The sequence below is a fragment of the Fukomys damarensis genome, unplaced genomic scaffold, assembly GCF_012274545.1.
Source record: "Fukomys damarensis isolate Sample0158 unplaced genomic scaffold, DMR_v1.0_HiC HiC_scaffold_29, whole genome shotgun sequence".
Taxonomy (NCBI): Eukaryota; Metazoa; Chordata; class Mammalia; order Rodentia; family Bathyergidae; genus Fukomys; species Fukomys damarensis.
In genome coordinates, this window is record NW_022900941.1 from 5,038,876 (window position 1) to 5,053,697 (window position 14,822).

The following is a 14,822-nucleotide window of genomic DNA, read 5'->3' on the forward strand; positions in this document are numbered from 1 at the left end:
ATACAGCACGCCAGCACAGTATAAGTAATCGTGATCATTCCTGACATTGTAGATGGACTGCTTCAAGGGTGTCTCTCAGATGCCAAAACACTTGGAGACCCAAGTCTCACTTATAAAATGCTACACTCTTGTGTGTAACCTACACACATCCTTCCATACACCTTACATCACTGCTTGATTACTTGTAACACATGACAATGAAAATGTTATGTCAACACTGCAGCATTGTTTAGGAAACAATGACACGGGAAAAAGATATATTTCAGTGTATACACAAATTAAAAAAACATTTCAACCTTCAGTTGGTTGAATTTGAGAGCACAGAACCTATAAATATGGGTCATAACAGTGTATGCATTAGAAATATTTTTGTAATTGAATATGGTAGAGTTGATATCTACATGTTCTAACCTATATGGTGCATAACTAGCCATCTCTATGTTCCCTAAAATATCAAATATTGGGAGGGAAAGGAAAACTGAAAATATGAGAAGTCTTCGGAGAAATAAGGTCTGATACTTCTCAGTTCCTCGGAGGCACAAGCAGGTAAAGGACTTACTCCAGGGAGGAAGCACTTGCGTGCCTGGATGAGTGAGAGGTTGGGAACGACCTTGAGTGGGGTTTACTGGTGAGTGAGTGGAGGTTCTGAAGTGTGGCGGGGCTCTGCATCCTTAGTTTTCCTGAGGAATTCAAACAATCCTCACAGCAGTCTTGTTGGAATGATTGATTTGCTCTGCAAATGCCTTCTATTCAGAAAAACCAGAGTAAACTCAGCTTGGGGTGTGTTAGGGCTATTGGACTTCAAAGTAATGGAGTCTGAATCTCCAGGGGCTTCATATTGTGTTAGTCAGCGTTCCTCCACTACCGCTAATACCTGAGGCATTCGTGTTAAAAAGATGGAAGGTTTTTCGGGGCTCACAGTGTTGATCACATGGCCCTATGGCACTGGGTCTGAAATAAGTGTGTAGAGGAACAAAGCTGATCAGCGTTGTGCTAGGGAGTGAAAAACAGTAAAAGGAGAAATGAGGGAACCACTCTCCCCTTCAAGGACATGCTCCAGGGCGTGATCTGCTCCAGGACTCCATCTTCCAAAACTTGCAAATGTCTCAGTATCCCTAAAGCTGGTAACCAAGCCTTTAACTCACAGGCCTCAGAGAGGGGCACTCAAGATAGAAACCATCACATAAATATTTCAATATTAGCCTCTTACCTAAACCCTAAACAGCTCACAGTTTTCACAAACTTTCCCAACAGACTGTAAATATAAAGGAAGCCATACACCAGATACTTAAACCACAGCGTGTACCTCCAGTGGGAGCATTGTTAGCACCTGGGGAGTAATAGGAGAGGCTTTGGAAATAGGCAGGATGTTCAGTGATAGTTCTCTTTAGGGATGTAGGCATGAGGTTCCCCTATGTGATCACCTGACTGTGCTCCTCTCAATCTTCTATTCATTCCAGAGGGAAGCTGGGGGTCATGCAGTTAATTTACCGTGTGATTAAACCACTGAGATTGTGAACTCAGCATGTATTTTTCTATCCTCCCTGCAACCATGCCATGACTGGGTCCTACTGCATTTTATATGTACATAACGCACTGTCTACAGGAGTAAGAACTTAGGCAAAATCCTTACAGAGATACCGGGAAGAGAGAACAGACTCGGGCTGGGTCAGAGCAGGTATTTCCCCTGGGGACCAGGGGCCACCATCGTGAGCACTGGTAGGCTGGTGATACCACGGCCCTGTCTTGGAAGTTGCACCATAGCACAGGGCCTTAGGTCCTGCATAAATATCAGGGTAAAAAGCAGCGGGCAGTTAAGGAAAATACAAAGGCACATGGGAATAGCAGCAACACTTTTCTCGTGGACCCCAATAACTAGGAAGACTGTTCCTTCTGAGGTTTCTAATAAAACTTCAGTTACACAGATAGATACCAGATGCGGCTAATAACCCTTACTGGAAGATCTGTTTTTTTTGGATTAGAAATAATGCTTATCCAGCACCCCAAACATAAGACATCTTTGTCATTAGTGGCCATTTGAATACTCCTCTACTTTCTGTCATTTTTTAAAAATATTCTCTCTTCCTAGTCTACTATTTGTATAGTAGGGAGGAGAGTCTGTGATAAGGAGACTCCACCTTTTGTGTATTAAACTCCACCTGTTGCCAAAATTTATACAGGTATTTCATAACTTATACTAATCCTGAGAGACTTGTGGGAAGTAGCCAATAAACTATAGGAATTGGCCTACATATTCTTAAAAAGTTAACAGAGATAGCAAAAATGATTTCCAGTTGTCTTTGACACTCTTTTATGTTTATCAGCTCTACCAACACTAAAGTAAAATGAGGATATCCATTGCTGGGAAGTGGGAATTTAGCTCCACAGTGCTCGGCAGGGGATATATTGGTAAAAGTTTGATACAGTGTAAAAGTCACTGTGGTAAAAAGCCTTAGAGTGCACACACTTTCTGCCATGTTGATGACACCTCAAGGAGTTTATTATGAGGATATAGCCAGTGTTATGGCTTGTGTCTAGATGTCCCCACAAACTCTCATATGCTCATAGGTGGGGATTTTTAGAGATGGCCAGATCTAGGTGTGTGATACTTGCATTAAGTGTGTGAAGTTCACTAATTGGTTTATCATGGTTTTGAGTGTAGACTGTGGGAAGGCCCACCCTGAGTGCGGGTGGCGCCCCTGAAAAGGCTTGCATCCTGGATGGGATAAAAAGGACAGGGAGGCTTGCTACTACTTCTGATGCTCGCTGCTTAGTACCACCTGTCTACCCTGCCACAGGCTGTTTCTTCTCCTCTGAGAGGCCCCTCTGCCAGGCCACCCTGCCTTGGAGCCAGCCAACTACGAACTGAGCCTCTACAAACTGTGGGACAAGTAAAGCTTTCCTCCTTCAACTTGTGGGTGTTGGGTATTTTGTCTTAGCAACAACAACAAAAATAAGTAAAGCAATCAGTTATATTCATAAAGATCTACATGCAAACATGTTCATACAGCATTATTTGTATTAGTAAAGAAAAAGGAAATAATGTACATGTCCAAATAGCAACTGTGTTAATTTTAGTACCTCTATATTAGATAATACTCTGTTGTTAATACAAATGATGGTCTGGGTCATATTTATTGATATGCATTGATAGTTTTGTGTGTGTGTGTGTGTGTGTGTCTGTGTGTCTGTGTGTCTGTCTGTCTGTGACAAATACAGGTTGCAAAGTGGTATCTTGGGTTTGGGAACCTCTTTCCTGAATCCACCCCAGATTTCCTTGATAATTCAGAGACTTGGTCTACACTTCCAGACTCACTGGTAGGTAAGAGAGGAAGAATGGCACCCATTTCCCTTCTGGCCTTGGCCATTCTCTTGAGGGAGGGAATGCTTAGGGCTCAGGGAGACCAGGGAAACATTGCTGCAGGCGCAAGCCTTCTGCGCTGGCTCTCAGATCCACGATGAACGTTACTCTTCCTATTCCTGCTGCCATGAGCACCCCTGCGTGGAGGCCCAAGCAGAGGCTCACTCTGCAGTAAGGGTGCAGGGCTGGGAACACATCTGTATCATGAGATCCGTGGTGCATTCTCCAAGCCAACTCCCCAAAAGAAAGTAGACACTGGGTGTCCGTGCCATGGGCTTCCTTCATTTTACTACACCGATTCAGAATCCAAGGGGAGAAGGGGATGACTGAGAACACTAAAGCGTAAACATGTGAGTGGTGTGTTCCAGTGGTGACTTTGTGAATATATGTATATTTGAAAAAAAAATATTTGAAAGGCTTCACATTGAAATGTTTGTTGTGGTGGTGGTGGTGGTGGTTTTGCTTTGTTTTGTTTTGTTTTTTTGGTGCCAGAGATCGAACTCAGGTCCTTGCACTTGCAAGGCAGGTGGCGGAACCACTGAGCTAAATCCCCAGCCCACATTGAAATGTTTTATTGGTATTTCCAGGTGCTAAGATTACCAGCCTACGTAAGTTTTTCAATCCTGTTATTATACAATTATAAATATTTTATTTATATAATTAAATAGCAGTAGAACTCCCCTCTGTACTTATTCCCCATTATGGCATAAATTTTAGACTTTCCCTGCTGGGATAGAAGCTGAAAGCAAGGACACTGTTGTTTGCTGCATAACTCACGTGTACCAGGCATTGCACCAGAGCCAGGGATGACCTTGTTTCTTCAGCCCTCCTGTCAGGCTCATGAATTCAGGATGCCCATGCACGTTTGTCAGGTAGTGAGAATGAACTGTGCAGACTGAACGGATGCAGCAGTACACACGGATAGCGCGGACAGCCAGACCCTCACTCCCAATCTGGCCTCTCCCAGATCCATGTCTTTCCCTCTCCAGTACGATTAGGATTCAAGACAGAGGAGGTGGAGGGGGAAAGTGTATGTGCACAAGGGCAGTGGTGTAGTCGAGTATCTTAGTTACTTTTTTCGAGTTGTGGAGAAAAAATACCTGACACTCAAAACACTGAAGGAGAAAGGGCTTATTTAGCTCACACTTCATAGAGATTTAAGTTCATACTCTGCTGGCTTCAAGGCAGGAATGGCAAACTCAAAGCAGGGGAGAAACAACATGGCACTCAAAAAGTAGCAAAAGCGATAAGGGACCTTAAGAGCATCTTTCTGCACCTTTCATTTTATGTGAACTACTTAGAGCAGGTATCACGTATGCCCTTGATCTGAGCACCCTCAGGCCTGCCCCCACCTTGAATCAATCACACACTCTAGATTCAGCCATCCCTGAAAAGCGTGAAGCTTTGGGGTGGGACAGCTAAACACAATCCATAACACCATGATACTATAAAACAGCCATTTTAAAGAAAGCCCACAGTCCGAATGAACACATCCCCATTTTTCTACAGTGCTACAAAACGTAATTGTTGGAAAACTACAGGCAACACAACGAAATTAGGCAGAGAGGTCTGTGGATAAAGGCACCCTCAAAAAAGAGCTGAGAGCGACAAGAACAGCCTTCACAGTTGGGGGAGAGAGAAATATAAAAATACCAACAGCGACTCTTACAGTGTCCTCAAGATGCTGAGAAAAGGACACCACTGGTTGACTCCGAGTGCAAGTGCGGCTGAGCCCAGGGAGAGGACAATATTTGATTTTCACAATGGAGATCCTGAGCCATCAAGAAAATGTTACATTTTACATTTAGAATTCTGTGTTTAGAAAGGCAAGGAAGCGTGTAATCCATTTGAGAAAGACTTTCATTTCAACTAGCTAAAAATTATTTGAAAAGATTGTTGGTGCTTAAAGGGCTAAGTGACAGTTATCTGGGAAAGTCTCTGATGTAGAACAACTTCCCTGAAGGTTCTAGACCAGCTGGGCAGTACATGGTTTAGTTTCTCTCCCATCCCCGGTGTTGATGCTGCCTTTTCTCTATCTCTCCAGCCTTTCACAATTTCTGAACCCCGAGCACCGTATTCTAAACTTGAGGCTCGACGTTGTAAAACCCTTTTGTGGATACTCAGAACATTTGTGGTCCTTTTTTCTGCCATGAAATATGTGGTAAGTTCTCTTTCACAAATCGCAGACCCCTAGGGTGTGAGAAAACTTTGCTGGACATCTTCTGACATTCTCCACTTTCTGGAATTCAGGACGCGCTCCTAGAAGTTTTCTCTTCCCTCCTCCCTCCATCCCTCCCTCCTTCCCTTCCTCCCTTGCTTTCTTCCTCCCTTCCTCCCGTAACTTTCCTTTCCTCTCTCCCTCCTTCTTCCTCTGTCTCTCTCTTTTTTCTTTCATACATTAACAACCAAAATCAACCATTTTCTCTACAAACCAACACCACAGTGATTAGCCTATTTTTCTAAAATGAAAGTCTATTATTGAAAAAAGAATCTTCTTTAGTGCCCCTGCTCTTCAGGCATCACGAGTACCACGAACGCAGTTACCCCTGACTATCATGTCAGGCTCCTTGCCTGGTATTTCTGCCTTATGCATCCTTTGCCCAGCCACAACGCATCATCTTGGATGAGTGTGCTGAGGTTTCTTTCTCACGTTCTGTTCCTCTCCCAGAAACACCCTCTCCCACCACCACACTTTCTATGCCCACCTCACAGGCTCTCTCTCTTCAAGTGCCATTTCTCTCAAGAAGCTCTTCATTTCCGCAACTGCGGCGGGATGGGCGTTGCGAACATTTTCCTTTTCTAAGATGAGAACAAACCCTGAGAGGCCCATGGAATGCACTCGAGTCACTCCCTGCGTATCAAAGCCAAGCCTCAGACATAGGTAGCCTTTCCCGGCCACGTTTCTCTCCACTGTGCAGTGAACAACCGCAGTCACGGCCCCCTTCACAGTAAACACTCCTGCGCTGGATGCTCCGGGTTTCAGAGACTCACCCGTCCCGCCGCTGCCCCTGGGCCTTACCTGGTGTGTTGAGCAGGCGCGATCTCTTGCAGTGGTAGGCCACCTCCTGCTCACAGTGCTCCGAGCCGTCGATCAGGGCTTCCAGCTGCTCCATGCTGCTGCCGTAGTCCAAGGTCATCCCGTAGGGTTTCTGGGGGTCGGCGCCCTGCACACGGATCAGCCCTGTGTTGTTGTGCTCCACTGACATCCATGTCTTGTCCTCTGCCGAGACAACATCCAAAAGCAGAGATGTCAGAAGGAAAATCAAGAGAAGACCAGGCCAGGAGAGTGATGGTCACTCGTGTGCTGCAGTTATTCACTGTCTGTGCGTCCTATTTCTGCAGAGCGTCCTTGTAGAGTTCCCTTCAGTTAGCACGGGAGAAAATGACAACAGCTATACGGATGGAGTCCTTATTCCACAGTTTATACTAAAGGTTCAAGTACCTTCTTTAAAACTGACCATAGAGCCCTACCTCTGTATTCATTTGGGATTGGTTCTAGGACTCCTCGGGAAAACCCAAATCTGCAGGTACTCCAGTCCCTTACAGGGGATGGCATAGTATTTCTGCAGAACCCACACACATCCTCCTGTGTATTTTAAATCTTCTCCGGAGCACTCACAGCATCCAATACAATGTAAAGGCTGTGTCAATAGTTCTTTAGGGAATGATGACAGAGAAAACATCCGCACATACTTAGCACAGGCGTTCAAAACGTCTCCCTGTATATCTGCTCCAAGATTGGTGGGCTCCTCAGACATGGACCTCGAAGAGAGAGAAAGTAGAACATACCTAAATTTGGAAGACAGCCAACACGCCCATGCCAAGAATGGGGAAATCATGAATGAGAACTAGGCAGCTGTCTCGAGATTACATAAAGGTGACTAAGTAAGGATTTCAGTCAAGGCCTTCGGACATCAAAGCTCACAGTTCCAGCTTCTATGTGCATTGCTCCACAGCAGAAACACTAGCATAAACATATTTTATAAGAGCCATAAGTATCACCTTGAAAATATGACCTACATATGACAAGTAATGTAAACTACAACATCAGGGTTGAAATTTTGAGATCTCTACGATGTGTGCAATGCACTCGTGTAATTTTCCAGTATTTATGCTTCATTTCATATACTTGCCAAAAATATCCAGAAAGTGTTACAGTGAAAGAACAAACGGAGACAAGGACCTCTGCAAGAACGAAAGGGCAAGATAGGAAAGCACGGAGGCAAGGAGAGAAGAGAGGAGTTTGGGTTTTTGAGGCTGGGAGAGCTGCATCAGGAACTATTTCCGTCAATAATGAGCTCGGACAAGGATTCACTTTTCTGAAACTGAATTCTGTCATCAGTCACAACAGCATTGACAAGAAAAGCATGTCAGCTTTACCACTAACAGGGGCTACAGAGCTGATAATAGGGAACAGCTATCCAAAATATAAAATTGAAAGGCACGGCCCAGAGTACCTCAGACACTGTTATGTGAACCTGAGCCAAAACATTTAGTGCAACTGGACATGCATTTAATTCTGAACTTCCTCTCAAATAAAGCAAAGGAGGAAGTAAGAAGACTCGAAAAGCTTTTGTCGTCTGAGACTCTTGCCCACGTAATTGCTTCATTAATCTTCATAGATTCTCAGAGCTGAAAAGAAACCGAACATAGAAATCATGTGGTTTCTTCCCTCTTCCCCCTTTTAGTTGTACAAATGGGGAAACTAAGCTCCATCAGGTAGAGAAATGACTTAAGGCCTAGCTTTTAGTCGGTGATGATGCACAAATTTGCTGAAGGGAACCACCATTATTTACCAGTACTACGAATCAGTGTTGGGGCTGTGGGCACGATTTAGCTGAGAAAGGTAAAGGAAGGGAGTTTTCTGGGGTGCTTGGTGGTGATTCTTCTGACTCATTTATACACATTGCTGGGAACTGGCCACTTTACCTCTCCGTAGTGCAATTTTAACACACTGGGAAAAAAGAAGGAAGGGGGGTTTGCTTTTAAGTACCTCCGAAGGATCACTCTGCAAGGGAAACAAGCCTTGTACCTTGCAATTGAATTATATGCAAATAATTGGACATATTTTATATCTGCTTCACAAAACCAGCCCCTCCATAGCCTGAATCCTCAGTGGATCAGGATTACATGTCTTTGAAGTCCCCCAAAATTGATACCACTACATTTTCCCTTTAAAAATAAAAGTAAGGCATGGTAACATTGCAAAATAACCTGCAGCTTTAAACAAGTTCATTCCAGTATAGACAAATGTTGACCAAATAACCAAAGAAAAGTTTATCATTCAATAAGGCAATGTTGCAGGCACAGTAATCATGGGCACTTGGAGACGTCCATGAAACCAGGTCTGGCCTACAATGATTGAAGCCACGAGTTTCAAACACAGCCTGAAAAAGGAGAGGAGAGATGGATGAATGAAAAGGAGAGTCACTAGCTGGCTCTCAAAATTGTCCTGGCAGATATCGGGTGAAGACTGACACTTAGGAGGTAGTTAGGTAGTATTTTTCTTACTATGTCCGCCTATCTATTATAAATAAACTTGTGTCTACTCTCCTTGTATGCAATCCATTTAAAAATGTGATCCATACAACACCACTAAATCTTTTGGATTTATATTTTCTTCCAACTGTAAATATATTTCCATATCCATACATCTATTTATCTGATTGCTTATATACTCACTAATTGATTTCTCACTCATTTGTGCATGGATTCATCTTACCTAGTCATATCAATCTACGGCAGAAAAGTCAAGGTTTCAGCCTAAGGTCACTGATGCCATCACCAGCTCCATCTTTTGTTCCCCGAGGGTGAGTTGAAGTTTTTAAAATTCAGTGGATAACTTACACTTTCTGGTAGTATGTGATATGCAGAAGATACAAAAGAGTGATTAAAAGCCCCAAAGTGGTCCCCACAATTCTCTTGCTACACAGCACTGGCCCTGGCTCAAGCAGGACGACAGGATGGGGAGGGACCTGTGAAACAAGCAGCCTCACAGCTGAATTTCCCTTTAAAGCTGGCTTGGGTCCTCTGATAATTTTTCTCCAGGGAAAAGGATGACAACTACAAATGAAGGGACAACAGGATCTTATTATTTTCTGGCTCTATCTTTTTTTCTCAGCTCATGGTAGATGTGTACATCAGCCCTGGAAGCTGGATGAGCATTAAAAGGCTAGCAGTGAAAGTCACCCTGGACAGATCCACTCTGCTGACTGACAGTCTTCATACCTTGTGTTGGATGGGAAGGGTGGTTTAACCGGGACAAGGACTATGTGGAGTCAGCTCTGAGGCGTTTTCAAACAACTAAAAGTCCTCTTAAGTGGCCCTATAGGCAATAGGAAGGTTAGGATTCCCCCACGTGGCCCCATATATGGACTCACACATGGCTTTCAGTAAAACTGGATTCTTGAAAGTAAATGATCAAGACGGTTAATTTCATTCACAGGGAAATCAGCGAGTATGGCTTGGGCTCTAGAATGACCCAAGTGACACCATCAGAAACTCTAGCTGTACAGACAAAGCCTTCCTTGTTTGTCATCAGTGTGTGCTTGGCCCCACATCAGTGAACAAGTTGTGTAACATCACTGGAGTTTTTCCAAAAGAAAATGGGGTTATTAATAACAATCTCTGCTTCCATAACAGCATTATAATGATTTGGGCCCTGATACAGGGACACATAACATGTTGTTTGGCATGAAAACGGTTAAGGATATATCGATATCTATACCTTTATATGCATCTATATCATCTATATCTGTATCTATCTTTATCTACGTCTATATCTATATCTGTATTGATAACTATATCTATGTCAAAACTTTGCTTTAACAGTGAGTGGAATTAGCACCTGGATTTCACTCCTTAGTGAGCTGGAAGTGAGGAGCTCAGTTTTCAAATGAGGTTAAGGTACAGGATATATTGTAATTCTTTGTAGCATAGCAGCTGCTGTATATAATAAATTATTACCTTCTTCAGTTCTCATTTTACTGAGGAATAGCTTCACGTGTGTCTCTGTTTCTTGGTGTCTTTAAAATTGTCTAAAAACTACAAGAAACCTTTTTCTAAAATTTCAACATAATTTGTTTTTAGGACTCAGAGATCTAAAGGATTTCATAATATTGCCCTCTGCCTCTCCCATTTGCTGCCCAGTTTATTCTCTTTCAAAACACTTACTGTCTAGCACCATCAGTCTCATCACTAGAAACACAGCTTCCTCTGTGTAATTGTTCCAGGTGTACATACACCACCATACTCAAAACCAGTTCACTTTATTTAAGAGAAAACTGCATTTGGAGATTTTGAACAGAGAGGAGGAGAACTAAGACCACTTCACCCGGCTTCCTATTTATCTTAAAGTAACACTATTCTGTATTTTAATATTTTCTTTTATGCTTTGTTTTGTTATGATTTGTTTATTTAAAGACAGGGTCTTGCTATGTATTCCAGGCTGGCTTTGAACTCCTGGCAATTCTCCTGTCTCAGCCTCCCATGTGCTGGGATTGTGAGCGCCCCACTGTGCCTGGTTTGGGGTTGACATGAATGTGGGTGATCTCATGACCCAGAACCATACCAGATGTCATTCCATCTTTTCATAATAAAGAGTTACAGGTCTTGGGCCATCAAATAGCATGTGTGATAAACTTCCAAAGCATCATGTAATAGAAGTAGCCCTGTAGTGCTATGTAAACCGGCAAATTACTGTTCAACTTTCACTGTGATTTTTAACTTACTTTCAAGTCTGTCTTCACTTATGTGAAGTTATGCAATCTTCCAAGATATGAAAACGTTGTTCATTCCTATACTTCAGGGCATGCCCTGTTAGCACTCTGCTAGCCACTAGAGTATACACATGGGAGGAAATGCAGTAATTCTTCCAAATATTCACCACTATTTGGCAGAGAAAGCTGTATATACAATGACAATGTCTCAGGCTGTTACAGTTACTGTATATTACTCTATTATTACTATAACTATAGTTACTCTATAACTTTATTAAGAGGGGTCCCAGGATCTGCTGGAGAGCATTTTGGTGGTAATGGAGGGGTGATGGAGTGGTGTCCCCACGGAGGCTACGTATTATTTTCACAAGAGCTGGCTTGAACCAGGGATTTAGCTCAGTGATTCCCCCGCCTGCCTTACAAGTGCTGGTCCTGAGTGCAACCCCTGGTACCAAAACAAACGAATAACAACAACAAAAACAAAAACCAAAGAGAACTGGCTCATCATGAAGGAGTCTTCGTCCCCATGCTACCAGAGCCTAGGCTTGCACCAAGCACCTTAGAACTTCAAGAATATCACTGTCAAATGCCCAGATTAAATCATCACCACCATTTGTAGCATGCCAGGTTCTTGGTTCCAGGATTTCCAAAGCAGCTCCCTCTCAATGCATGTGTTATATAATGGTCCAAATTTAAAAGGAGTCTTCAATTGTAATATCACACCCATCCCACCCCCACACACAAGTGGTGACAACAAAAATAACACAAGATAAGAACACAAAGTTACACAAGGAGCCAGCGGAGTAGTCATGCCATGGTATTTTAGAACACTCTGCATCGCCATCCCTGGGGTGAAATCTCTCTGTGAGTTTTCCCAGGAAAAGCTATTGGTGCCTGTTGGCCTGGGCAACCTGCTTGGTTCCTCTGGTGCTCACTGCCAAAGCTGTAAACTGTTTACAGACAGAGCTACAATTTAATTTTATTTCTTATTTTTTTCTCCCATTGTATCTGATTGGTATTATTATTGTAATCATTATTATTAATAATAGTAATTCTAGATCCTGTATTCTGTTCCATCTGTTGCCATGGGGATCACCACTCAGAAGGAAGAATAAATAAAAGGAAGGTTTAAAATGAAGAAAACAAGAGATAACTCTGATTAACAAGACCTCATTCTGCACACATATCTGTCTTTGCAGAGCCAGAAAAAAACTGCAATTTTTCTATCACAATGCTTGGAAGGAAGGGAAGTCTACAGATTGTCAATACCCAGCTTAATTGAACCAAAATCACTGTGGGGAGCTGCTTATGTTCCTTTGAACAGTGTGCCAATTCACTTATACTCCTATTGTAATAAAACAAGTCTATATTAAGGTCCCTGGGGTCACTACTGGTACAGTTATCTATGTTGACAAAGTGAATTTTCTATGCCAAGAGTAAAGACAGTTTAAATAATTCTTCAAGGGCTGTCTCTGCCATTCATTTGCAGTCTACTTATGCACGGTCCTGGGATATTTCCTGTCATTTTGCATTGATAGTTATGTAGCTTTTCACATGTTTGTACCTTGTCTCCCCGTTTCCATCACAGGTAACGACTGCAGAGTCAACACCAGCTTGGAAAGGGCTCCCGCTCCCAGGCTTCCCTGAGGCAGCTGTGCAGGAGGAAAGCGCTGGCTTTGCAGGCCAGACCTGGCTTCCAATGCCAGATGCCGGATCAAGGCAGAGTTATGCCACCTCCCAAGCATTGGCCTCAGTCTGCTGTACCCTTATCCCTTGTTCAGCAGTGCTGTGAGCACTGGATAAAAACATGAAGTTTGGAGCCCATTAGGGTGCTGGCTCCGGCAGGTGCCGCTTCTTCCTGATCCTTGGTGAGGTGCTGGACTCCAAATAAGCAATAAACTGCAGTGAGTCCTTCTGCCAGATTGAGTCGGAGCAGACTGGAAGAGGTCATTTCATTATTAGAAACAATTCTAGGAACCCGTGTGGAGGAGGTCAGTCTCCTCCACCCTGCTCTTTTAAGGGAAGAGAGACCATTGGCCTAAGGCAATTTCCAACTCCCTTAAAAGGCTTAGAATTCCTGTGGGAGCTGTTCTTTCTCCACCAGCCAGCCCAGTGCCCTGTCCAAGCACCCAGGAGTGTCTGCCTGAAACCACGGCCACAGGCTGTTGTCTGAGGGGCATTACCAGTCTGGGTCAACAGCGGAAACTCTGGCCCATCACCGCCCTGCCTGGATGGTTACCCAGGGCTCCAGACAGTGCTGGGTATGATTTATCCTCAACTTCACTGTGGCCTTTACTTTTTATATACCTTTTGGGGTCTTTTTCCCCCTTGCTTTAAAACAGGTGGCATGATCAAAGAGACCGGGGAATCCGCTTTCTGGGTTTAGAAAGCGATGCATTGAAACAGACTGCAGGTATTCATATCACACTGGCGTGTTGCTCACTGGCTTGAGGGAGGAATGCAGCACACTGACCAGTGTGCTCCAAGAACACTGCGGGGTCCTGTGGAGGGGGGCACAAGGGTTGCCAGGTTGCACACGGTCCCAGTTCCCAGAAAGCGGGTCCAGGGGAAAAGCCAAGCCACTGTGCCTGGCTTTTTTTTTTTGGAGATGAATATTTGGCAGTGGCGCAGGTGGGACCTGAACAGGGTAAGGGCAGAGACCACCTGGATGACTGGTTTTTCAGCCTCTGGGACAGGGGAAACACAACAGTGCACCACATTTACCAGATGAGTTATGGGAGACACTGGACAACCTCCACTCTGTCCACACGCAAAGGAGAAATGGTCCCTCCGTCCCACTCTATTGAGTGGATTAAAAGTGATGAACTCTAGCAATTTAGAATGTAGTGGCTAGGACAGAAGTACATAATAAATAGCAGTTCTGGTGCTTTGGTCCAGACAACTTAAAGCAGTTAATGTGGAATTCTGCAGACTTGGAGAGCAGAAGTGAATGCAAAGGGCTTGCCTTGGCCCTAAGAGACAGCCACAGTGACATTCACATGTCCTTTTGTCAGGTCTTACCCAGAAAAGGCCCAAGGCCTTCCCCAAGCAGGGGAGTGTCTACTATTACTCCACTCATACGGAGCTCATACCCTGGTTCTGAAAGAGGCTGACACACAAGAAAGAAAGGAGGGAAGTGGGGTGAGTCAGCCTTCCGCTGATAGAACTGCCCCAGAGCCTGCTTGTTGTGGCGCAGATGTCATCTCCAGGACGCCGGCATCATCACAGGGCGCCACCAGCTCCTGCCCGTGTGCCCTTAGAAGTCCTCACAGCCAGCTGGTTCTTCAGTCCTCTACGTATCGCCAAGTGCTATGAATGAAATGGCCACATCGTATGTCTGTGCCCAACACTGGTCCATCAGCAGAGTCCCTTTACTACCACACCGAGAGCGCAACAGGCCCCCAGGAACTGCACTCATTCGGTGACAACAGGGGTGTGATACACTGTAGGCACAGAGGTTTAGATTCCTGAAACTGCAGCTGCTCAGCCGAGCTTACCTGTTGAATACAGTGGTATATTGCAAAGTTAAATACCCATAAATGGATGTCTGACTGAATAAAGTAGAGTCAACTGACAGTGAAATACAGTGCAGCTATAATAAATAGTACCTATATTTTTAAGCTGATATACACTGATTTACAATGTATATTGTCATATAATAACATGAAGTTGGGCCAGGGATTTAGCTCAGTGTTTCCGCTGTCTGCCTCACAAGCACAAGGACCCGAGTTTGATACCTGGTA

General features: G+C 44.0%; 1 protein-coding gene across 2 annotated transcripts in view; it reads right to left on the reverse strand.

Annotated features, from left to right (window-relative positions):
• Cntnap5 (contactin associated protein family member 5) overlaps window positions 1-14,822 on the reverse strand; it is an 801,158-nt gene that overhangs the window by 234,033 nt on the left and 552,303 nt on the right. For both annotated transcript variants that reach the window (XM_010637689.2, XM_010637692.2), the window contains exon 13: window positions 6,381-6,581. In XM_010637689.2, coding sequence (XP_010635991.1) covers window positions 6,381-6,581 — 201 coding nt within the window. The remainder of the gene's footprint in view (window positions 1-6,380; window positions 6,582-14,822) is intronic.